Genomic DNA, 26,435 nt, shown 5'->3' with positions numbered 1-26,435 from the left:
CCTAAAAGACATTTCCATAATAATTTGTAATGCGACTTAATTCTTTAGTCCATCACTATGGAGAACAAAGGAGGTCAGTGAGGTTGTAGTCAACCTCTAGTTCTGTCGACTAGTTAATACGAGCAGGAAAAATATTAGAAAACGCTAAAACCGAATCCACAAAGATGCCCTGACTCTTTATTCGTTTAATGGTGTTTTCGCTCTCGCAACTTTTTGTGGCTCCCTCTCCACCCCGCCCCCTCGCCTCGCATTCTTATGTTTTCTACTCGTAATAATAAACAGCGTCACGACTTGAGCGCACTCGGTGTCGAACAATGCTGAGCAGCAGCGGGGAAAGCATGCTGGGTATTTAAAACCTGCGTGCCAGTCATACAGAAGAAAACTGCATTAGGTCTCAGGCATTTTCCTCTCCAAGGCAGCGATGATCCAAATCTTCCCCTCGGCGGTCTGACGTGTGAAAGCCTCGCTCATGTCCCAGTTTGACTCGCTGATGGCCTGCAGTGACCTTTCTCTTGGTGGAGTTTACTTTGAAGAACCCTCACTGCGGTCTTGGTGTTCGTCCTCCAGAGAAGTGAAAATGCGTATCGACACCGTGTGGTAACTTTTAGCCAGATGATCTGATTTTGGACGTGTAGATGACCATTTTGTAGCGTGATTGCATTTGCGGCGTAGAAAGTTGTTTCTGCTAAATTAGAAGACAAAGGACTTCTTTAGCTCGGTGCTGTGCTGTTTCTGCTCTACGTGTTTGTCTAGGTGTGTGTTTGTTTTGTTTTGTTTTTTTGTTGTTGTTGGTCACATCCTCCCTGGCTTAATGATCCAGTGCTTGCTAATGAGCTTTCTGTCATGTCACTGCTTTGTTTTCTTGCTGGTTTTCAAAAGCTGGCAGGGACGTGCAGTACAGATAAAACGCATCATCATCTCTTGCATCTTCTCTCATCAACTCAAAAGTCCATCCTTTTATAACAGAAAATGTCAGATGGTCCCATTTAGGTGTAACACTTTGCAACAACATTTACAGACCCTTTTAATAAATCAGAATATGGATTGAAAAGTCAATTTATTTCAGGAACTATAGATACGTAGCATGTTATTGTAACGTCATGCATACGCACCATGGAGGACGAAAAGACGATTCTTTTACTTGCCATCCGTAGGCGAGTTGTCACGGACTCAGTAGGACAATTGCATTAACAAAATGAAACTACTTGTCAGATTTCTATTTGTAAAATAAGACAAACAAAAACAAAAAGCCCCATTAAAAAACAGAGAGGTTTGTGGTTGTGATATTAAAATGTGAACAAGTTCAACAGGTGTAACAACCTTTGGCATGTTTTTATGTTTTAAAACCTAACAACCATGTAGCATGTTAAAATTGTTCACTTAAATATTACATTGCCGCAGTTGTTTTCAGTCTTTGTCAGTCTGTGTGTGCTGCTTTCCGTGTCTGCCACATAGAGAGCCGTGGCTCCCAACCCGCCGCTTCAGCACAAGTCCCAGCATTCACAGCCTAAGCCCCAGCCTCAGCCTCTGGCTCAGCATCAGCAGCCCTCGGCGAGCCGGAGGTCCCACCGCACGCTGCCCAAAGACCAAACCCAGCTCCTGTCACTGCAGCACGACCACAGGCAGAAGGAGAAGGAGAGACAGCGGCAGAGGGAAGCGCCGGTGGCCCCAGTCCAGAAGTTATCAGTTTTTAGTGGCCACAAAGCTGCTGCTGCCGCTGCTGCTGCTGCTGCTGCTGCTGCTGCTGCTGCAGGCTCACCTGGCCGCCCTGCAAACACCCAGCGCACCGCGGTAAACTCAGAACGCTTTATCATGTCTGAAACACACTTACGTTTCCTCTCTAGGTTCATAGGAACTCCGATTTCTTTCTGTATTCTACCTCACTCACCAAAAACTCCCCTCTGCTCCCGATGAATCCTAAATTTTGCAGAAAAACAGAAGGAATAGAGAGAATTTGAATTCAAAGAGGAAGTGGTTGCTGCAGCGTCTGCGTGTGAGCCAATGGAAACAGTCAGGGCTCTGCTGTGAAGCTGATGATTTCATCTGGTCAGGATATTTTTCATGCCAGTGAACGCAGACACACACTGACTGTTTGTCTGGTGTTTCAACACGTGGTTTTTTTTTTTCTTTTAACATCCATTCTTATCTCCTCTGCAAAACCAGACAGGAACTGTTTACTGTTGAAAAAAATAAAAAAACAACAAACACTTTTCAATTTTCAGAAGCATTTATCTCCAGACACCTGTTACAGGAATCAACGTTTTGCTCCCAGTGTAATGTCTTACAGGATTTGTTTACTTTATCTGCAAAGTAGCATGGATTGAAAAAAAAAACAACATTAACTTCTGACTCCTATCCACATGCCGATGTAAAAGAAATTATAAGCTAGAAATATATAGGTCTTAAAACAACACCAATAGGCTGAGTTATAAATAATCCTAACACCCTTCATTACTGTGTCTTGCAGAAGTTTCCATCCCCTTTTTATGGTTTCACACTGCAGTGCCAGACCTCATGTATTTTATGTGACACTGTTGTGAAATGGAAAGAGAAGTCAATTATAGTTTCAATTTTTATTTCACAAATTCAAACCTGAGATGTACAATATGCATTATTCCCAGAGCCCTTTACTCTAATACCCCTGAATAAAATTAAATTCATTTGAAAAATGTAAGTTTACCTCAGATCCATTAATTGCAGGTTGTTGTTGTTTTTTCTCGTGGTAGGATCTGTATAGTTTTTTTCTATCTGGCAAAAGTTTGAGTTGCCCCCAGACATCTTCTTTGCATTCTGTGACTGAAGGCAGGTCTTTAATTTTGCCTTGACACGACTATTTAATCTCATGTTTATGAGGTGTTTTTTTTCGCGTGACTTGATTTTATTTTTTTGTTTTTTTTCTCGAGGGACTTTCTGTCAGGCAAAGGTTTGAGTCACACTCAGACATCTTAATTGCCTTCTGTGACTTGAGACAATTGAGGCTGCCGTTAAATCACTGTTAAGATACCTTAGCTAGCTAGCTAGTTTTTTGCGTCTATCGTGATTAAGTGTAACTTTATCTATTTGTACATTTCTATGGAGATGCAGGTCTTAAACTCCATTCATAGTAGTCATTTTGACTGACTCAGTGCACGCACACTGGGAAAGAGAGAAGTCTTAAAGGGATTGTTAATCTGGTTTCAGATGGAGCTCCAGGAATCCCAGTTGGCCAGGGTGCTGCTGGCCGCCGGGCTTCCCAGTCAGATGCACTCCAGGCTGGGCTCTGGAAGCAACTCCAGTCCTTGTACCCCCGCCATGCAGAGAGCTCACTTCAGCCAGGTACGCACACCCGCACACAAGAATTTCGTGGCTTTAAGTGATCGTTTATTTGGACTAAACTTTATAAATAATCCCCCAGAATGCCAATCTCATGTCCAGCCGCGACGCCCCTCACAGCAGCTCGATGTCAGACATGGCCATCTCCCCGCTGTCCCCTTTCTCCCCCGTATCCCCGACCGATGACGTCTTCTGGGACTCCGAGGCCCCACCTAAAGTGAGTATCATCTGCCATCGGCTCTCCAGCGACGCAGTCGGGGTTTCCTCGCCAGCAGGTCCGGCGGCCGGCTCCAATGAGCCGTAAAACCCAACAGAAGTGGGATTTGTTTTGTTCCGCTGGCCGCCACGAGAACAGGAAGTCATCGTGTTTTGGCATGCCAGTCACAGGACGTCGCTTGCATCACACAGGCACCGGCGAATGCTTTGTGCGTCTTGTGTTCCAGTCATACAGCGATGAGGAAGTGCCACCCACAGGACGGGTTCAGTGTAATTTAGCTGCGAACGCTCGCACTGTACAAAAAACCACATCATTCAATCTTCTCCCCCCAGTATGTGGTCTACAAATACGGCTGCATGTAAAGTCACCAACCAAACTCTATAAGGAGATGATAAATAAACTAATAACTGCAACAGGGAGCGCTCGGTCTGTTTGCTGTTGTGTTGCTGAACTAACAGGAACGCATATGGAGCCGATGGAGCGTTTAATAAGTCAATGCTCTCTCTTACACCGTGGAGGTGGTACGAAACCAGCAGCAGGGTTATGAAAACACTTTCTTCAGGGGGATCAGCTGCATAAAGAATCCTAAAAGTCTAAAGTGAAACAATTTAGCAGCTGAACAGTCTTCTGCTCCTGCCTTAAAGACATTCTCACAAAATCCCCACTAAGGCGTTTTGTAATCTTCAACAACAAAGAAAAGAAGTGTCGCTCTAACCTGCATGTGTAGTTGGAGAGAAAGCAGAAAATACCCTGTTTGCTTTGTGTGTGTGAGCTTGTGTGTGTGAGCGTGTGTGTGTGTGTGTGTGTGTGTGTGGGGGGGGGGGGGGGGGGGTGTGTGTGGGGGTGTGTGTGTGTGTGTGGGGGGGGGGGGTGTGTGTGTGGGGGTGTGTGTGTGTGTGTGTGTGTGTGTGTGGAGGGTGCGGGCAGCTTGTAAGAGGGATTATAGGTATTCCCGGAGCTCTTTTCCTGCACTGTCGGGCGTGTCTTCCTCTTTGTTAGCGTGTCATGTGACCCAGGACGCAGGAGGTCAGAAGGTCACCTGCTGGTGGCCCAGATAGACGATTTTATTGAAATCAGAAGCTGAAAGTAGGTTGTTTTAAATAATTACATGATATAATTTGGTGTATTTTACATGGCAGACCAACACAAAGTCGTTCATAATTTCAAACTGGGAGATATTTCAATATGTTTATTTATTTATTTATTTTTACTAATATAGTTCTGAAAAGTGTGGTGTGCCTTTGTTTTCAAACCTTAAAGTCAATATTTTGTAGAACCAAAAATTCTAAATCTCCATTAGGGTTTCTTTGGTTTAGGATCAAAAAGACTGTATAGAGGCTGAAAAGAGAGACTCTGAATTGAACTGCTCCTGCTAAAGGAAGGAAACCACCCAGAATAATACTGCCAAGAATATGTTTTGTGGTAAGGCTGGTTGAGTTCACAGTCATGTGGAGTGCTGATGTGTTTTTTTCCACATATAATTTTGGTCTCTCTTTACCACACGATCTTCTTCTATGTTATTTTTCTAAATAAAAAAAATGTCGCATGTTGCAAACCCCCTGGTTTAGGATCTACATGTGTTGCAGAAATTTGTTTTTACCTCTTTTTTTTTTTCATTAAACCTTAATTTAACCAGATTAAAAAAAGAACAGCATTGAAATCAAGACCTCTTTCACAAGGATGACCTGTCCAGGAAAGGCAGCAGCACATGCTGTGGTGGACAAAGCAAATAGACAATGATGGCAAAAAAATGTACATTAAAATATATAAAACACAAACAATTTGACAATAAAATGCAGTCGTCATGACGGTAATTCCACAAACCGTAGTAGACTTCCTCTACATGATATTTCTCTAACCAGTTTGTGGACTTTGCTTTTCTATCTTCCAGGTCCCAGAACGCACAACTTCAAAATTTTACTGCAGAGAGCTGGTGATGGGACACAAGAGGACGGCTTCGAGGTGAAGCTCTGCTTCATGATTTCCTGAAACAAGATGTCTGAATAGATATAAAGATATTTAAATTACAAAGTGAACCTTTGTAATTTAACACAAAGCTTCACTTTATATGCTATAAAGATTTCATATTTATAGCATTTTTATGACAACTGAAGATAACATAGTTAATTGGTTGTGCTATAAAACTACACTATGTGGCTGGAAAGCACATAATACTGCCCCTTTAAGTGTTTTGTTCTGGGGCCAGTCAGGTGTATGGCATGTGTGTGTGTGTGTGTGAGAGAGAGACCTTTCAATACAGGATTTAAAAAATATATTTTAGTTTTCCTTGTCTCTGCTCTAGCACATAAAATGCTATATAACCTAACTACTATTAGTTCCAGATATAATATGCATGTTATATATCTTAATTACAGTGAGCATTTAACTCCCTTTTCTTTCATTTACTTTGGACTGTATTTATTATGAGGCCATATATCACGTTCCAGCTCATATCTTTGCACCCCCTCCACCTCCCGTTGAGAGCAGCTGGCCATGAGCAGATCAGATCAGTTTAGCCGGGATGATTGCCGTGAATTAGATGAAAATAACAGTGAGGAAATGGGGCCTCTGCACTGACAGCGTGAAGGATTTGTTTTAGATTGTGACACAGATGTTGATCATAACTTTTCTTCTCTTCCCCCCCCTCTCTCTCCGTTTCTCTCTCCCTGGTGCGTGTCTCTGTCGCCATCTAGTGGCAGTCCGGTGTCGGTGGCAGACCGGAGCGGAAGGTCTGCGTCTCAAGGAGGCTGTTTGTCTAGCAGCAACCACCCAGGTGCGTGCTGTCCAGATATGCTGCTCTGTGGGGTCTTCAAATGAGAAATTTTAATTTGAGGTTCTTTTTATCAAGGTAAATTAAAATAGAATTATGTCTAAGGGATTAATCTGACTCAGTATTTGTACTTGAGTAACTACTGATTCTTATGCAGTCTTTAGCAGCATGGATTTCGTACTTTTGAGTTTCCAGACTGTATTCCTTGTTTTATAATCTACTAAAAGACAAAAAATATATATTTCTGTAAAATAAATTGCTTTATTTGTTATACACATTAAAACCCAGGTTTCTAGTCCAACACATTAACTTCTTTCTTTGTTTTTGACAGTTTAAATACCTACAGAACAAAAAAATGCAATTTTACAACATTTTTGTTCTCTCCAATCTCTCAAATCAAAGTCTGAATCCATGGTTCTGGTCTAGACATCAAAGCATCAGCACTTAAAATCTTTGACATTTTTAACACATACACACTATTTTCTTCAGCTCTTTTTTGTAATATTTAATACATACACGTTTCTGTCCTCGCTGTGTGACGTTAAACCAGACCAAACTTGTCTTGTTTCAGCTCAGTTAGAGTTACCAGTGCATGTGAACTTCTGGTTTCGACAAAATAACGGCTTATCATTGTACTTGATATCTGACTCTTTTTGAGCTTTTACCACATTCCCTGAGCATAATATCAGACTTTTGTCCGACAGCTGTGGTTGACATCTGTGTACAGCTTAGAAATGAAGCGCTGTGATTGGCTGAGTGTCATAGCATCCCAACCGTATAAAGAGAAATGTTTGTTGTTGTTGTTGTTGCAAAGCCCACAGAAGCCAGATCTCTGTGGAATCTGTAACCAGTCATAGCAAAGCAAAGAAACAAAGCAAAAATCTTGTTTTCCTCGATCAGAGATCAGAAACTTCCTATTTCATGTAGGATAAGCTGCTCCACATTTAATATGCTACAAAAACACAAAATCTTACCAAGTAATTTTGGTTTAGTTTCTAGTCCAAATATCTTAATACACTTGAATTAAGGTAAAACTAACTTATAAGTGTCTTTTCAGCAAGACATCAGAGTTTGTTTTAAGTCAATAATTACTTAATATTGATGAAAAAGTACTTTTTTTCTTCTATATTTTCTATTTGCACAATAAAGCTTCTTGGGAGGGAAAAAACAGAGCGAAAGTGAGGAAAGGAAACGTAGATGCTGCATAAACGGCCTTCACATATTTCGAAATATGATCATAAATATAAACATCTAACTTCTTAAGACTTAGTTGTTAAGACAGATGTCAAACTTTATTCAACTGAAAATTTTGAAAACAGCCAAGTAAGTTAGCGCTTTGGAATTTATCCGGAAAAATTAATTGAGGGGAAGCTAACTATGCAAAGCATTTTCAAAATTAGCAAAAGCGCTACTGCGCTACACGAAAAAATGAGGTGTGTTCTCAGCTCATAAGCGGAAATGTGCCACACTGTTCACTTCATCTAAAACTGCTCCCTGGTACTGAAAACGCCCATCTTTGAGGCATCTTCACTCAGTAACAACTTCCACACTGAGGAGTGTTACTGTTAGACCCACCTGGTAGTAGCATGGTGCATTCAGTAATTTAATATGTATGCTATATATATTATTTACAGTGAGCTAAACAAAAAAAACAACAGATTTTTCAGTTTCCGTCATTCTGGTCACTAGTCAAGCTGAACCACCCACCAGATCCGATCAACATCCGGTTCTTAGTTGAACTACTGTGAATCTGGAGTTTTGAAAGCTAAAGTCAGTCTGTGCATTTCAGGCCTGTTCAAGCTTGAAAGTCCTCTGCTGCAGCACCGCCTGCAGCAGCACAGGAAGACTGACGACACATCCAGTGGACATGCACAAGTAAATAACCCCTTGTTGTTCTTACATCTTGCTATTATTTAGGTTTGATGTGTTTTTTATTGCTAAAGAACAAAAAAAAAAAATTGTAGTTTTATTATGATGCAACCCAAATGTAAACAGATTCTTTGCTTGTTGTTTTAGTCATGTTTTTAGCTTCATCTGTGTCTAATCATCTAGCTTTTTCTTTGCCATTCTGACTCAAATGTTTTCATTCCACGAAGGGAGTAAAAGCTGTTCTGGGGCGACGTAACAAGGCCACTGAGTACTCCTCGTCCAGCGACGAGTTTGGCAGCAGCGACGATGAGGAAAGAACCAGGTGAAAGGCTGCAGGAGTTGATATTTCTGAGAAGGTTTAACCTCAAGAAGTGCCATCTATGACTTTTTTTGGAGTACCTGAAAATAATTTTCCCTTCCTAAAAGTTGGATGATTTAATTGTTGATCATGTTTCGATTGATTCATTTAACCACATCCTTTCATGTGGTTCTGAAATGCCCACCTCTGTCCTGCAAGGTCCGGCCTGTCCAATGGAAAAGGGAAGTACTTCAGAGGAATCCCCGACGGCATCGTCCTGCAACCCCACCACAATCTTAACCAGGTACCTACAAACACAACGATGAACTCCCTTTTCTAGGATTATCCAGCCTCCTGACGTTCTTCTCGGTTCCACAGATGTCCCGGTTGGGTTCGGACGACACCTACCTGCTGCCGGACCTCCTGCAGAAAACCTCCAGTCCGGCGCACAACGCTCTGAGCCAGCACCGCACACGAGAACTGAACTACTCGCTTTCACCCACGGCTCCCGGATCCCCGACTCTGCAGGATCTGCATGTGAGCTCAGTCAGACGAAACCAAAAGGTGGCCCTGAAGTGCAAACATCATCAACTAACCACTGCAAATTGAAAAAAACACAACAACATGTTCAAAAACACATTAAGCACAGCTACAAGTTAAGAAGACACTGAAGAGGTAGGTCTCAGTGGGAAATCTAAGACATCACTGATTAATGACGGAGCTTTTGGTTTTAGAACCCAAAGTTATTCTTTCTTTAGCACTTTTGTTGAAAATTTGTTGCCAGTGATGCAAATGCAACTAACATATCCAAGAATAATTTGAGTCGGGACAAACTACAGAGCTCAGCTTCGTTCTTTTTCACAGTTTGGACAGTACATAGCACTCTGACCGTCTTTGCTCATCTAAACAGGGAGAGCAAATACCAGAAAAATTAAATTTGTTCTCCCCCACTTTCCCACTAAGACCTGCCTCTTCCACTTTGCTAATGTTGTGTTTTCTTAATTTGTAGCTGTGCTTAGTTAATGTTGTTGTGCTCTTCAATTTGTAGTTAAACTTAGTGAATTGTTGAAGTGGATTGCACTTCTGGGCCACCGTATTTCCCTGACAAATTTTTATCCTATATTTTTTGCCATTCATTTATCGTGGAGTAAATGGATAAATAACACCAGTGGGAATTGGGTGGTAGATGATACTGTTGTCTGATTCTGATAGACGTGAGAAGTACTAAATGTTTGGGAGTTTATTTGGTATTTGAATTACACAATCTGTGGCATCACTCCATTTATCCACCAGAGGGCAGTAGTGGTGTAGTAATACCAATTCAGTAATGACAAAAGTTGTCCACATTTTTCTGTGGCGTTATTGTTGTTGAATCAATGTAACTGTATTTATCTTAACCTCAAATTATCTTTGTTTATTTTGAAAAAAAAAAAAAAAAAGAAATGATATCAACAGAATAGGAAGCAGAAAATAATAGAATTTATTTCTTGTCTTTAAAGTCATGGGTAGTTTGTATCTAACCTAAACAGTCCAAGAGATTCACAATATGAATGTGCTGCTGTTCTGACCAGGCTGTTAGCAGTCCGTCTGGAAAAAGCACCTGCTCTTCTTCCTCTTTGTCCTTCATCGACCCAAGACTGATCCCCATATCATCCCCTCCACAGAGTCCAAGTAAGTGTTTATAGGTACCGGTGAAAACAGACGTTTACGTACACTAAATAAAAAGACACATACAGTTTAGAAGTTAAATCAGACCAAACGTCTATTGTTTAAGGTCAGATAGGATGACCTAAATTATTTCTGTTTGCTAAATAACACAATGATATATTGAAAGAGAACATATGAGTTCTTTATTGATGTCCTCACAATCAGATGTTTCCAGACATTTCCTCAGTGTTTGGTAGCGTTGCCTTTGACCGGTAGCACTTGGGTCAGACATCTTGGGTTCCTTCCGCAAGTTGCTCACAACAGTTTGCTGGAGTTCTGGCCCATTCCTGCTGTATCCTTTGAGTTACTGTCCATTTGCAAGTCCCATTCAGCGGTGGGCACACTTACGCTAATGTGCTACCAGCCTTCGTTCTAGCTAACTTTGAAAACATTTAGTGCGCTAAGTTTCCCCTTGGTTAGCTTTTCCAGCTAAATTATAAAGCTTTATTCAAACTTTCAGTTGAATAATGTTTGACAGATGTCATATGTTCAGAATTGTTCAAATAGTTAATCGTTTATATTTCTGCTCTTATTTTAAAGTGGGTAAAGACTGTGTGTCTTAACTTGATTTCAACAGGAAAATTACAGGGACAAAATAAAACATGGACAGTAGAGACCAAGATGCAAACATCAATACAACATGTAGGGGCATTATATGTAAATTAAAATGTCAAAATTAAATTGGTGTTTGAGGTTTGTAGCCTCTCAAGGGCAGGTTAAATTTGAATTGAAGTTAGTGCTTTATCATTAGCTTCTGCCTAACACTGTTATCTTAGTGCTTTACTGTTAGTGAAGCTCAGGTTTATGATTAGTGCTTTAGGGTTAGCCCAGCTAACTTTTCAGTGAGCGGTGCTCACTGCTGAAGCCATTTACACCTGAACTTTAACTTCCTGGCTGAAATCCTGAGATGTTGCGTCAATATTTCCTCATAATGTTCTTTCCTCATGATGCCATCTCTTTTAAGAAGTGCACCAGTTCCTCCTGCAGCAAAAAAAGCCTCACAACATGATGCTGCCGCCCCCATACTGGTGTCACCAGGCTTACAAGCATCCAGATTTTGTCCACACAGTTCCACTTTAGTTTCATCTAAAAATAAATATCTTTGTCGCTGATCGGCCTTTCTGGCTATGTCAGTATAGGAAACGTTTTACTGTGTAGCCTGCATTTCCACTTTTTAAATTTTGTCCCCCTACAGAAACTTCTGTCAGTTTTGTTGCAGCATTAATTATGCATTACTATGTGTCGGTCTTTTCATAAAATCTAAATTAAATACAACAAAGGTTATGGTTGTAACCTAAAAAGTCTTCAAGTGGAATGAATATATATATATATATATATATATATATATATATATATATATATATATATATATATATTTTTTTTTTTTTTTTTTTTTTTAAATGACAAAAGTCACTGGATGTGGAATATTAGATACTTGTGTAAACATTTAAATAGAGTGAAACTCAGGTGTATGTTTCATGTCTGATTGTGCAGCAGGTATGAAGGGTGAGCCGCTAAAGAGGGAATTTCACAGAAAGGGCTCAGTGGTGAACGTCAACCCCACCAACATACGACCGCAGAGCGACACTCCGGAGATCCGCAAATACAAGAAGAAATTCAACGCTGAGGTCCTGTGTGCCGGACTGTGGGGTTTGTAGCTTTGCTGCTTTTTAATATACTGAATATGCAATTCTGTGCTTTTATGGAACAAACCTATCTTTAATTTAACCTCTTCTACTTTGTTCCTTTGCTTTGTTCACCATCTGTTAATCACGGGACCACTCTCGTGTCCGTGCGCACGCTGAACAATGTGTGTGTTGGGTCCTGCAGGTGTGAACCTGTTAGTGGGGACGGAAAATGGCCTGTGGCTGCTGGATCGGAGCGGCCAAGGGAAAGTCTACTCGCTCATCAGCCGACGAAGGTTTCAGCAGATGGATGTACTGGAGGGACTTAATGTCCTGATTACGATATCAGGTATGCCAGACTGATTGTCAGAGAACGACGGCGCTATGTAATTAGAAGTGCAGAAACATACCCGTTTCTGCAGGACGTGTTGACGTTGTTTTCTGCCTCTGTGTGACTCCATCTTTTAAACCGTGCAGGCAAAAAGAACAAGCTGCGTCTGTACTACCTGTCCTGGTTAAGGAACAAGATTCTCCATAACGACCCAGACGTGGAGAAGAGGCAGGGCTGGACCTCAGTAGGTGACTTGGAGGGCTGCGTTCACTATAAAGTGGGTAAGTGAACACTGCAGTGACATGTTGAGGGGAAACATGCCCATATATGGAGGACCCTCACCATGTGGAACTCCAAAAAAAAAAGAGCTGTAAAAATATTTAAAAGCACTCTAAATGGAAGAAAATGGAAAATGTCTTTATTTTTCATACATTTATTTATTTATAAAGCACTCAAAGACACTGCACAGCAATAAAGAACAATAATAATAGGAAAAATTTGACATTTAAAGCCATAAAATTTTTAGTTTATGTGGCAATTTTAATAAAAACAATTCTGACTAATGTGTTGCGACCAATATTAATCGTCTCTAGCTACAAGTCTGTAAGTTATCTTGCAAAATCAAAGCAACATTATTGTGAACTAAAACCAAAAGATAAAAAAATTAAATTGACCAAAAAAATAAATAAAGCTAATAAAACATAATTTTTTTAAGGGCTACATTAATGGAAGCATGTGCATGTGTCACAATGGTATAGTCAAACTTCTGATCTTAATGCAGAAAATTGGACAAAAAATGGTAAATGTAGATTGTAGGAAATGAATATTTTCAATAATTACTCCTGTAAATGATTTGCCACTTTAATCGCTTGATAAACTGGTTCTTCCATGCATTTACGTTGAGGATGCTAAATAGCAAAGCACACCACAACGTTTACATTTATTTTTTTAACAATGATTGTTCAAGACATGTTTGTACTTTGTGTTCTCCTATCACATAAAATCCCACCAAAGCACAAAAAAGCTCAAAAGTAGAGGTGTGAATATGTTTGTTAGCTGCTGTCCTTATTTTTTTTCCCTTCCTGTTTCAGTGCGATATGAGAAGATCAAGTTCTTGGTGATTGCGTTGAAGAACGCGGTGGAGGTGTACGCCTGGGCTCCCAAACCCTACCACAAGTTCATGGCCTTCAAGGTTTGTATCATTGAAAAAAAAAAAAATTAATAACCTTAATAATAACCTTAATTAATAACCTCATTTTGGTTTTATTCTTGGAGTCAAAGATTGAATCTCAAGTGTTTGGTCAGATGAACAACACATCTTTTTTTTTCCATGTGCTATTATTTGAACTAAAAGTCAGCAGCTAACCACGCTATCCACCGTCATCTTTGTATCCTTTGCGTTGTCAGGGAGACGCCTGGTAGAAAACCTAACAGGGTCACTTCCTCATCCAGAGAACGAGCCTCACACGTGGAGCTGTGTCCCGTTTATTTCTGTCCTCTGGGACCTGAGCCACTTTTTCTCCTGTAGCCTTGTAGTTTAACCCTCTCTCCTCAGAAACGTCCAAAAATATACTTTGTGCGAGAGATGGCATGACTGTCAACGACGGGGCCGTTTTTATCTGCTGCTCAGCTGTTGGTTGGAAAGATGGATTCCTGCTTTTATAGCTTTATTCATTCAGTTGTCCTGTTTGTATTCAGTCCTTCAGGTCCCTGCCTCAAAAACCTCTGTCTGTCGACCTGACCGTGGAGGAAGGTCAAAGGTTAAAGGTCATCTATGGCTCATTGTCTGGTTTCCACGCCATCGATGTTGACTCTGGAACGCCGTACGACCTCTACCTGCCTACGCACGTAAGCTCCTGCTCTGTTCCCGACAGCGTTCTGACCAGACACGCGCAGCTATTCATCCCTCCTAAGCTCGTCCACACATTAAAACACAAACTATAACTGTAACCAATTTGCGTTCTGCCCTCCTCAAACCCAAAATAAACACTTTCTTGCAAAGAACAATGGAGAAAATACCAACAAAAGAAAACACATTGAATGTTGGTTTGACAATGTATTAATTACTTAATACTCAGCATACTTTTCAGGGAAATAAAAATTGAAAACCCTTCGTTTTTTTTTCTTTCTTTTAATTTCACTTCACAGTTATTTTTGTATTGGTTTACCACGTTAAAATCTTTATAAAATATATAAAAGGGTTTTTATTGTGATAAAGTGCCAAAATGTAAATGCATTTACTTTAAACAAAGTAAATGCAGGCTATGTTGGGCGGCAACCAATAATTAGTAATTCAAAGTGAAGAGCTGCTTCTCAAACTCTTCTAGAGCTACAGCTGGACTGGCTGCCTCCTGCTGCTGCTGACATGCTCTGTAAATGCTCCAGATTAGACTTAAGTTAACTATAAATTAAAGGTAGAATACACAAATTCCTCTTAAACATCGAGTGCAGGCGCTGGTGTAAAATTCTGTCATCTAGAAAATGAGAAGGAAATGCCTTTAAGCTCCACACAGTGCAGCCCTGCTGTCAGATAACAGGAACCAGGATCGGTTCTGACCCAACATCCTGGCACTGGTTTGCATTAACTCTGCCCTTGGACTAATGATTGTTGGTGTTGCTTGTTGGATTCTTCCGAGCAGTGATTATATTTCTGCCCCCACCCGTTTTATTTCCATCCCTGCTTTCTGCGTCTCCGGTGTGAATCTCTGGAGAAGTTGTGCTCCACCTCCTACTCACCGTCTACTGATGTTAGTCACTGTTGTTCATTTCTCCTGCTGTCCTCTCTGCTCTCCTCTGCAGCCTGTAGAGCCGTCAGATCCTCCGATACTGCAACCTCTGTGTCTGACATGTTCTATTGCTACAGGTTTTCAACATTCGTCGTTGATAAGCCTGCCACAAAAAGCAATAAATCAATGTAATCGCATTAAAACGAGCGCGATCATTTCCGTTTGGAAAGCCGCCATTTTGAGAAACGCCGCAAACATTTGATACCCAATACGAAGTTGTTAGTCTGCACTGCCTTTCCTTCTTGCCTGTTTTCCTTCACTATTGTGTTTTTTGAAATACTGTTTTGGTTACAGAGACTTCATAATCATTTTTAATTGTTGTTTCGTTTGTTTGATTTATTTTGGATATTTGAAATAGTTCTATGTTTTTTAGAAATGAAAGTTTGTTTGATCTTTCTCGCGTTATTATTATAGCATTATTATTATATTCGTTACAAAAGGTCTCAAAATGACAATATTATCGTTTATCACAATAATTCTTGGGACAATTTATTGTTCAGCAAATTCTGTTGTTGTATCAGACCTAATCACTACCGTCTCCTTCAACACTGGTCATACAGGCTCTAACCAGTCATTATTCCTGACTATGACTGGCCTAATGTCTGTCTAGTTTACATGACATGCAGGGTTTGGTTAACAGTAACCAGTTATGAAGCAGTCTGTGGCTGAAACATGGGAGCCGTTTCAAACTTGAAGAAGCTTTCTCACATTTCTGCAAATCAGTTTGTGTCGAATGTGAACAAAACGCCCACTGCTGGAGAATCACCGCTGGAGAAGCCTCTTTTGTTTTGCCTGTTTTTTTCCCCATTCCTCTGCTGCATGTGGGCACATAAAGCTGACTGTAGACGATGGTGACTCACGGCTACATTTAGACTCAACACTTCCTATTAAGCATGCTTTTTTCTTTGTTTGTTTTAGCAACATTTAAAGTCACGCTATAAGGTGAAAGAGGCAGACATTGTTTTGTTAATGGCAGCATGTTCACATCCTTAAAAAGTCCTACATTCATCTATTTAAAAATGAAGGTCTTAAAATGCTTTAAATTCATTTAAAAAGTAAAAGTGAGCTCACAGGCCTTATACTTTATCTTGGTAGGACTATTTAATCTCATGTTTTCTGTTTGTTGTATTTATTTTTTTTTTTAGTGAGACTTTTTTGACAGGCAAAGGTTTGAGTCACACTCAGATAATATCTTCACTGCATTTTGTGACTCGAAATGGTTCAAGCTACCGCTAACTAGCTACTAATGTTATTGGCTTGAGCGCAAAAAGAAGATTCTTTTAGTTTCCGTCCATCCGTATCCGCTCTGTCGCTGTCGGACGTTTCGTTAACAAAACCAAACCTATAGATCTTGGTGTGATTGATTTGGTGCAGCGCGCCACAGCCAAGGGAAAATAACACAGAAAAACCATCAAAGAATAACGCAGAGCCACTCATATTCTTCTTTTTTCTTACTCTCTGTTGGCTATGCTACACACAGACTCGTTGCCGTGGCAACTGACTGAGAACAATGCCATTAATGTATTGGGATTGAACACCAAAAAAACCTCTCGCACTATTCCCACACAAAGAGCAGAACATTCAGTCTCTTTCAGTTTGATGTTTATTTTGTGGTGGTTGATCGGCTAATTTAAACTCCTTCTCTGCTCATGATCTGTCAGAGACTTGGAGTGTGGGTCACCTTTTTTCTTAACTGAGTTGAATCAAATTCTGCAGCACATCTACTTTTCACAGTTGTCAAAGTCAAGCTAGCATAACTGACCTACGTCCCTTGCTATTTTATTTTGATTAAAACCTTTCCAGATCTTGTTATCTAGATGCCATGGTGTTGACAATTAGTAGCAAAGCACTGCGTCTCTTTTCCCTTTGTACATCACGCATAAAATGAAGACAAGCTGTCGACAAGCTGATGGCTAAAACCAACAGTGGTCATCGTCAGTGGGCAGTTTTTATGGCCTCCAGCAGGGAGATGGAGGTCGGGATGTTGCATTTTCTTTTTTGCGTCTATCCTGGGTTGAGTGCAAATGCATTGTCAGGTGGCTGAGCAACGTTTGTACATTTTTGTGCAGACGGAGATCTTCAATTCCATTCGTGACGCTCTTAAAAAGTCTTAAATTTGAGTTGGTGAAACCTGCAGAAACGCTGAATGATGATGTGGTGAGACCGAGTGGGTGGCTGGCTGGCGCATAAAGCAATTTCTCCCGCTTGAATAATGGATTTGAAGTTGCTCTTCATCTCTTTTCCATCCCTCTCCTCTTTGCATCACTGGTATAGATAAATCTCTTGTCTCCTTTAAAGTCTTCTGAAATTATTCAAGAAGTTTTGAGCTAACAAGTTTAGTTTGATGCAGACGAATTACAGTTTTGTTCCTCAGATAAAAGTTTTCTGTTTGAATAGGGGGGAAAAAAAGGTTGATAAATGACACACTGCAACGGCAACATGTGTGCTGCTTGCACCCGATGAGTAGGAGTGGCGTCAGTGAAGAGAGAGAGAGAAACTCTAAAAATACACTCGTCCTGTCCTCCTTCTGCCATCATTAACTCTGAGTGTCAGTTCTGACCTGCTCTGGCTCCTGGTGAGACATTTTTCCCCTCTCCCTCCTCTCTGGGTATATTAGGCGAGTCTGCCTACTACTGGTGCCTTAAACTGCTGCTGCAGCTGCAAACTTCATCTCTCTCTCTGACACACTTGCAGAAAAACCTTCACTCTCCCACTTCAGCTTTAAAATCCACTCACTTCCACTTGCTTTTAACACTCTAACAGTCTCTTCACACGCGTTCTCCGTAGCTGCGCGGTCATACGCTCTCTTAAACACACACACACACACACGCACACACACCTCCTGGTATGTGCGCATCCCATTCGCGCCTCCCTGCACCATTCACTCTAAACTGGGGTTTGGGTTTCCTCAGTGCTGTTGATAGAAATTCATCTAATCATCCTGGCACAACAATGACTCACGCATTGCCTTCTCTCACCTAAAGAGGCAAACACACACACACCATATGCACGCACCTGTGGATGTTGGCGGTAAACTATCCAACAATGCTGATTCCGAGACAGAGGATTAAGATTGCGTTGCGCCTGTGGATGCCGGTCCTCATGCTCAGGATTGTGGTGGCTCGTGTTCCGGTAACGTATGAAACTTTACCCGCTTCCTGCCACCAGCTCTGAACGCTGACCGTAACTCTGGAGGGGCTTTTTTTTTTTTAAGTGACACATTGTTCTGTCGTTTTATTTTATCATTATTGTTTTCTTCATTTCTTCATTCTTCTGTTCCTTCTTCCAAAAGGATGGGAGGCGTGATGTTTTATTTAGTGAAAATATGGCACTGATAGGAAGTTAGGAAGATATTTATGAGTCTTTTGTTTTCCATCCAATAGGAAAATGTTTTTCTATTTCCCCTCTCCCCCCCATTTTTTAGACAAATTAGTCAAATAAAGTTCATATTTCTGAACTGCATATTGTGAACAGGTCAGTAAATTTAGATTTAAATAGATTTTGCTTCTTATATGGTTTAAGAAAATTTCTTGGAATAGCTGCCCATGAACAGAATGAAAGTTTCTAGGATGGTTAGAAAAATGTTTTTGAAGACATAAATAGCATGTGCTTTTAATTAGGGCTGATGTAAAGGATTATTTTAGCAATCGAGTAATTACTCAATCACTAGAGTGTGAAGTGGAAGGAGGATGAAAGGTGAAACTGACCCAGAGCCAGCCATACGGCAACAACAAGCAGCAACTTTACACAAAATAAAGTTACAATTCAACTGTTTAATAGATAGAAAAGCTGTCAGTAATGTTCTTAACTTATGGTATTGTGATCAAAATCTGAAGCAGATTCATTGCAAGGTGTAAGAAAAATGTTGGGGTTTTTGTGGTCGAGTGGACAAAGCAGGAAGATTAGAGTATTTTTTTTATGAGCATAACGATATGTCCGAGCAACTTCCAAATTAAAATCACATGTGACTTTATGAGAGGGAAATTAAAGGTTTGGAATTAGTTCAGCACTAAATCAGAGGGTGAGGTGAAGTCCTCACAGCTGAGAAATTCAGGGAACATTTGCAAAGCAACGTGGGTAAACGTCTCCTTTTGTCCAAATAAGAGCTACATGTCAAATACAGAGACTTATGTGATTAAAATAAGCACATAGATATAAAGAAACAAAAATAAATCCTTTGTCTTCCTTCCGTTATACCCTGTGGACTATTGCTAAAATAATTTGTAGAAACGATCTGTCAAAAAATAAGAGAATTTTTTTTGCCACCTTTTTCTGTATGTTGCTTCAGAACTGTTCCTTTTTTTAAATTATTTTTAAGAATTTTGCTTTTGCGTCTGTTGAACAGATCCAGGGTCCCATCCATCCTCACGCCATCATCATTTTGCCCAACAAAGCCGGGACCGAGGTCCTGGTTTGCTACGAAGACGAGGGCGTCTACATCGACACATACGGCCGCATCACCAAGGATACGGTGCTGCAGTGGGGCGAGATGCCAACATCTGTCGGTAATCAGAGGCACAGAAAACGCTGTGAGCAAAAACGTGGAAGTGGTTACGTCCTCTGCTGAAGACTCATCTCTGTCCGTCCGTTTTTGTCCAGCCTACCTTCAGTCCAACCAGGTGATGGGGTGGGGAGAAAAGGCAATAGAGTTGAGGTCGGCCAACACGGGGAACCTAGACGGAGTGTTCATGCACAAAAAGGCCCAGAAACTCAAGTTCCTGTGTGAGAGGAATGACAAGGTGAGATGACCAGCAACGTTAGCGCGTTAACACGTGCTTTATCTGAAAAATTTAACCTGTTAATATTACAAAACGCACATTAATCAAACTACCTACTTTGACCAGAGAGCCTCTCTCCGGCGGAGGGTTACCTCGTTCACCTCAGGGCGTTATGGGAGAGGCAAACAACTGTGGAAGGCAAAAGTGGAACATTTTTCAACTGTTTCATGTTGCGCTGCTAGCTCATAGATGTCTAGGTGTACGAGCTCCAAATTTCAAATGTACGAATTGCACCGTTCACTGGACTTGGTGAGGACCAGAGACTGGTGCCTCGTCACACAAGTTCCACAGGAAACGAATGGAGAGGAGCGTTTCCAAATTTAAAACAAAATGGCTTGCTTTAAACCTTCCTGGTTATAAAAATCTGGAAAACTGAGAATCTTCAGATGCTGTTGGTTCGAGACACTAAAACGTTTTTTTGAAAGCGTGCATACACTGGCAGTTTTTGGTATGGACAGTTGCCCAGGGCAGCATCAGGAAGGAACGGGGGCACCTAAGAATTAGAAAATTATCTCATCTTATCTGTCAGAACAAGTTTGCTGCTACTTGACTACATCACCTGCTTTCTGCTACAAAAAACAACCAAAAAAGTCAGATAATTGGTTTCGTTTAAATAGTTGGATGAAGTCAGGCATAGAGATTATTTATGATTAATCGCAGCACTACTGTGTGTGATTAATCCAATTAAAATTTTTAATCAATTGACAGCACTAATTTCTTCCCAAATCATAACAGCTTCATACACGACTTTGAGATCAAACTTAACACGCCACCAAAACTGTTCTCCGTGTTGCAGGTGTTCTTTGCTTCGGTGCAGTCCGGCGGCAGCAGCCAGATCTACTTCATGACGCTCGGACAGAACTCTCTGTTCAGCTGGTAACCGGCGGATCTGCTGACTGCTGGCGTCCGTCTTTTTGATTCTGTGCTCACGCGACGATTAGATTTGTGCTGACCGACGCTGATCTTCAGGATTGAAGGATTATAACCCCAGGTCTATTCGGCCTGATCCCACTTCGACATGGACTGATTGCAGATCTTTCTGCTTGAATCCACCGATCGGGCTCCCGCAGCACGACACTCGAGAGATTCAGAGACAGGTAACTTAATCGCTGCGCCCCCTGTTGGCATGGATTGTTGGTAGGAAGAGCCTAGCTAGCTGCCAGTGCCTTTGTGAGAAAGCAGCGAATCTTTACAGCATTGCTGTCTCATCAACATGTAGCATAGGAACATCCAATCTTGGAAGTGTAAAAATTTCAGAACATGCTCCTGGACGATTGAAGTTTTTATTTGTCAGATCATTTTTGATTCAGTTAATTGTGCTAATTGTGCGCCGCCCTGATTTTGTGACGTCTTCTCAAAATACTTTTTATTATTATTTCTAGATCAGTGCTGCCTGTTTGTAATACCTCAAAGATTTTTATTATTCATCAAGACTTCTAGATAATCCTGATGCGATCAATTTCTATAATTTATTCATCGATACACGACCACACGAACGATGAAGTGTATCCTTTTTATTAGCATTATGACTCCACAATTCACATATGAATCCCTTTATCTGGAGAAAAAATAATAATAACTAACGTGATTGAATTAATTGATAAGCACTTTAAAAAGAAAATCCTTTTAACACCAATGTGCTACGCTCCACTGCGTAGTTTGTGTTAAATTTCTGTCTTCTAGCATTTTCCTATCAGTTTCCATAACTTCTATTATGAAGTTATTCAGTCCATCCCAGAACTTAAACTCATCCTTTTGTTTCTGCGTACTGAGGACCAAAAACAAAACCGCTTTGAACTTTTGAGATGAAGAAAAGTGACAGCCCCACTGTTGCTTTTTTTGTGTCTATTGTACAGCTTACGATGTACATATTTATCTAAAATGCACTGCTTTCTAAATGTTTTACAAATGCCAAGCCATCTTTATTTACGTGTACAGAAATACAGGCTTATAAATGTGAAATTCGACCTCAGAACAGACTATTTGTGTGTTACTTTTGTGATTTCTGAATGTTTGTGAATATGAGTAAGAGCCACTGACAGTAAAGCTCTTGTTCAGGTTCCACCAACATTTATTAAAGCATAGGTGCTTTAATAAATTTTTTATTTTTATTTTTTTAGTTGACTTTCTCCTGATGCGTATAAATCAGGTGTTTTGCACAATAACCATGATACCGGTGTTTGCTCTTATGTATCCTGGTTTGAGACGAATTAATGTTTTCAAAGTAAGATATAGTAAGCCGTTGAAGTTCCTGGTATCCGTTTGCTTTAGATCAGTATTTGTTTTACTGTCAAATATGGCACGTACTAATGTTTCTGACAGGATATTTGTTTGTTTTTGTTGCTTTTGATGCCTTTAATGTACTTCGTCCCATCCCCTTAAGATGCAAAGTGTTACGTTTTCAAAGCGTTGTGTCCTGTTGTTTTGATTTCAGGAACAGAAAAAACAAAAAAGGAGAGATTTATTGTATTGTTTCACTAAGTTTAACTTTAAAAATTGGCAAAGACAACTAGGTGATTTCCCGTTTTGTAAGACAGACTAAGATCAGTTTGAAGAATATTATAATGTTGTACAGATATGTTAACCAAATTATCAACCTGAAAACTTGTCCGAGGCCATCGTGCGATGAAAACTTCACCAAAAACGTGTGAATTTTGCATTTGGAAATGTTTCCGTTTTCATTGTGTATACATTCCAGCCTTAGGCTTTGCTTGCGTTGCTTTGTACGTTCCGCTGCTGGTTTTCACTTTAAATTTTGTCAAAATATTGCCAAATATTTTTTGTAGTCATTAATATTTGTCAGTAGATTTAAGTATAAACTTGAAAATGCAGCTGGTTCTGTGAGAATATTGTAACCTCAACAAAAACAGATCTTACTGGGTGTTGAACGTTTATTGCTAACTTTTTATGAAATGTAAAGCATTTGTTTCAGGGGAACAACAAGCATTCCTTCCTAACATACTCAGATAGTACAAATGAAATGGTAGGTTTGTCAACTCAGTATTTGATGCGTTAGCAAACACAAAGCTAACCATTAGCTAACTTCAGATAAACCTACCAGAGCTAGTTATTAGCTTAACCTTTGGAGCTAACTAACATTTTAAGCTAATGTATGGCTAACATTAAAGCTTGTTGGCTATTAATAACAGAAATGTTGTTTTAGATGAATATTTGTTGTGGTTTATTGTCACAAAACTCCAACTTTTAGGTCCAAGGACACTTAGAAAGATTGTTGGTGGAAAGAATTAGCAAAAATAAGTTCCAATGGGGTAAATTGGAATTACATACATGAAAATACATCAAATGCAGTTCATGTGATGTTACAATAATTGACCAGTTCCAGTAATTCACATTAGTAAAATATATTTCACCAAATGTATTCATATGGAGGGATATTATTGAGAAACAAAAAAATGTGCTAACTTGCCATTAGCTCCAGTTACATCTGCGCAGCTATCAGTCTGTATTCGGCCATGCTGTTGAGTGGTCAGTAGAGTCCAGAAATTGAGCTTTGCTCTGAACCAAAACAGTTTCAACCAAGTTTAAATTGCATTGGGCCAGTTGATCAAAAATCGTGTATTATGAGTGTTAAAATAAAAGAATAGCCTTTCTTTTCAAAGACTTAAACAAACATTGTACAACGACAAGGTAATTTAACTCAACCGCACTCAAATATGCAACACATCCTGTCATAAGTTTTTACAATATACAAAAAGGCAATAACATTCACTTATCATATTCCCATTAAAACCATAACACTGCAGTAATTTACACTTTTAAACAGCCAACATGTGTTTTCTGGCAAAGACAGATTCCTGCTGGTTAACTGTCATTGGACTGAGCCTGGGAGGAAAAGAAGCAAATTGTTCATGTCTTTACGTACCACCGTTAGTCAAAGTTAGTTTCTTCAGTGCCCCTGTTGCTAGGTCTTCAACACTGTAGCTGGATCACTAATGAGAAACTTTCCTCCCACACCTTCCACTGGTTGGGATCATAACAGATTCAGTTTCAGACCCACAGTGACTCACGTCTCCACCAGTTCTTTATCTCTGTCATCTCCAAACCTTTTATCGTCCCAACACTTTTACTCAAATCAACTCTCTAAACTTGATTTCTTTCCTTTTCCCTTTAATTCCTCTAGTTTTTCATCCTGTTCCTTGAAATATTTCTGACCTTTTTTTTCACCAGTTTGCAATTGAACTAACCAAGAACTGTCAGAAACAAAAAACACAGTTTTTTTTTGTTGTTGCAAACTTTACTGACAAAGGGAATCTTTTCCAATGATGTTAAAGCATCTTATCCAGGCAGGATGCAGAGGAAGAAGGCCTTGTAGTCTTAAGGAATGAAAATCTGCTGAAACGTCATGAGTTGTTGTGTGGGAGAGAGTAAGGTAGACAGGTGGTTAAAATGCAGTAAAACAGAGGGATGGAGGTGAAAGACGTAGCTGGAGGCTCTAGGGAAGTGTTAAGTACCAGATAAAAGGGATGTTTGGTTTTGCTACGGTAGATACGAATCCTCACTTGGAAAAGTTCAAATTAGGTTTCTATGGTTAGAGAGAGGAAATATGAGTAAATGACAGGAACAGTGAATATACTAAAAACATCTCAAGAGCTCGTTATTGGACCAAAATAATCCACTGAAATGCAAAATCTCCAAAACGCTGATTGTTTATTGACTGGTTTTTTTTTTTTTCATCAAAAACTGATGTTGGGCTACATAATTCAAGATTTAGAAAATAATTGGTGTTTTCCATGACATTGTGATTAATGAGACCAAATACATGAGTATGAGTATATATATATATATATATATATATATATATATATATATATATATATATATATATATATATATATATATATATATATAATATGTGTGTGTGAAAATTTTTTTATGTTCTTAGTCATGTAGTTAGTAAAACTTCCGTTAGCTTGTTTTTGCACTGGACCAATGTTTGACGTGTTGTATACTGTACCCCTTTCTGCTTTAAGATGATCTCTCTCTTAATTTACATTTTATGTAAACAAGGACAAAGTTGACAGTGATACAACAATAAATATCTTGAAGTAAGTGTTGTGCTGCTTGTCTTTTTTTATTTTATACGTTGCACCAGAACCAGAACAAATGTTTTTCTGAAACTGTTAGAAATTCCACAGATCACAATTTCAGCTAAAACTCAAAACAAACCACACCAATGTTCTCTGGCATCCATGTCTGCTGTCTGATGGCCGCAGTTACCACGGTTGGTTGTTGGAGGTTTTTGTTGTTCAGTGTCCCAAGAGTCACTGACAAAGATATGCATCGATGCACACATACTTAAGATCAATTTCTATCTGTTGTGTCCCACTAGCCTGGAAAAAACCAGCTCCTTGATTTACGCTTTGCTTCATTCACGGGGTCTAGACCCTCGGCTATTGAGAAATGATTGTCTAATGGAGGTGTGAACTTCAAGTTTCAAAGAATTAGATTACGATACCCAATTGCTGGCGTTTGGCCGTGACGTATAAATTGTACCAGCTCGATCATGAAGGAATCTATGCAATGAAGCTTAGCAGAAAATACAAACCATCCTAAAATGGAAATGCCAAGGCAAATGGCATCTTTACCAGCAATAAAATGTCTTAAACATTCTTCTTGGTCCGACTTTATTTTCTCAATGCTTGGAAAAGTGGCCAACACAGACTGAAAGACTTTATGCACTGCGGAGTCAGTGAACGAAACTACAAGCAGGTTATAACCCTAAAGGAGCCCAGGAAATCGATTTCATCATTCACAACTTCTTCTGTTTGCCCACTGGCCCGGTTGAAATCCTATCAGAGAAACTGAGGTCAATGGGAGAAATCTCAGACAGAGCACTGAAGGGAGATGAGAATCAAGCTGAATTGTATGGAAAGGCATTTGCCCAGCTAGTTTTCCACATCGGGTTGATGGGGTAACAGGTCCAGAAGGGAACCACAGACATCTCTCCACATAGACCATCTTCATCAGTTCATTTTAAATCCTGAATCGTATTCAAGAACAATCTAATTATTATTAATATTCACCAAAAGCTGCTAATGCTGCTCATCTGATGGAGACATAAGAGAGACGCTACTATTCTTTTAAAAACAGATATAAACATTTGTTTACCAGTTGGTTTAATAGTTGAAATACAAGAAAAGTGAAAAACCAACAGACTCACAACCAGTTTACATGAAAGCATAGAAATGGACTCATTTATCTCCTTCCCAGCTATCAGCAATGTGAGCTGCTGATGCTGTGCTGCTGTTGGTGTCAAGCTCTCAGTTACACAGAAAAAGCTGGAAGACATTACGTTCTGTCTATTGTTTACGTACAGAACAAATGTGTTCGAGTGGGTCGTTTACAACCCATCAAATATGGAGCAGCAGCATAATTTCTTTGGGATCATTCTTTATTCTGTTTTTATGCTAACGTGTAAAATTATTAAGCCAAAATTATTTCTTTGTAGCTCTTCTCCAAGCAGGCAAAATTTCTTGTCACAATTTACAACAGCAGCAGCAGCAAATGTTTGTAAGTTACATCTAATTTTACGTTTAAGATATTTTTAAGTCAAGTATGATTAAAATTTTTAAACCTGATAGAATGATGAAAAAACCTACTTAAATTAATGGTTTTAATATACCATTGTCAATCTAAACTTAATATTTAACCATTAAAATCCATGTTTTAATCCCTAGCCTCCTGAAATATACCCTTCTGAAGTCCGTCATGGCACCTCGAA

The 26,435-nt window shown here is 39.8% G+C and overlaps 1 protein-coding gene across 2 annotated transcripts in view; it reads left to right on the top strand.

Moving 5' to 3' along the window:
• The window catches only part of LOC106925996 (mitogen-activated protein kinase kinase kinase kinase 4), a 71,019-nt gene extending 46,256 nt beyond the window's left edge, over positions 1-24,763 (top strand). For both annotated transcript variants that reach the window (XM_088009797.1, XM_088009796.1), the window contains exons 16-33: positions 1,456-1,791; positions 3,181-3,315; positions 3,395-3,529; positions 5,421-5,491; positions 6,223-6,302; positions 8,089-8,174; positions 8,396-8,490; positions 8,686-8,770; positions 8,845-9,003; positions 10,038-10,137; positions 11,668-11,823; positions 12,004-12,147; positions 12,276-12,410; positions 13,221-13,321; positions 13,828-13,977; positions 19,261-19,420; positions 19,515-19,654; positions 20,490-24,763. In XM_088009797.1, coding sequence (XP_087865923.1) covers positions 1,456-1,791; positions 3,181-3,315; positions 3,395-3,529; positions 5,421-5,491; positions 6,223-6,302; positions 8,089-8,174; positions 8,396-8,490; positions 8,686-8,770; positions 8,845-9,003; positions 10,038-10,137; positions 11,668-11,823; positions 12,004-12,147; positions 12,276-12,410; positions 13,221-13,321; positions 13,828-13,977; positions 19,261-19,420; positions 19,515-19,654; positions 20,490-20,573 — 2,352 coding nt within the window. In that variant the 3' untranslated portion in view covers positions 20,574-24,763. The remainder of the gene's footprint in view (positions 1-1,455; positions 1,792-3,180; positions 3,316-3,394; positions 3,530-5,420; positions 5,492-6,222; positions 6,303-8,088; positions 8,175-8,395; positions 8,491-8,685; positions 8,771-8,844; positions 9,004-10,037; positions 10,138-11,667; positions 11,824-12,003; positions 12,148-12,275; positions 12,411-13,220; positions 13,322-13,827; positions 13,978-19,260; positions 19,421-19,514; positions 19,655-20,489) is intronic.
• Positions 24,764-26,435: the final 1,672 nt, after the last annotated feature.

Source organism: Poecilia mexicana, unplaced genomic scaffold (genome assembly GCF_051168715.1).
Source record: "Poecilia mexicana isolate PSO_F unplaced genomic scaffold, ASM5116871v1 scaffold_10, whole genome shotgun sequence".
Taxonomy (NCBI): Eukaryota; Metazoa; Chordata; class Actinopteri; order Cyprinodontiformes; family Poeciliidae; genus Poecilia; species Poecilia mexicana.
The sequence above is the reverse complement of the archived record's forward strand: the minus strand, read 5'-3'. Positions and strand labels throughout refer to the sequence as shown.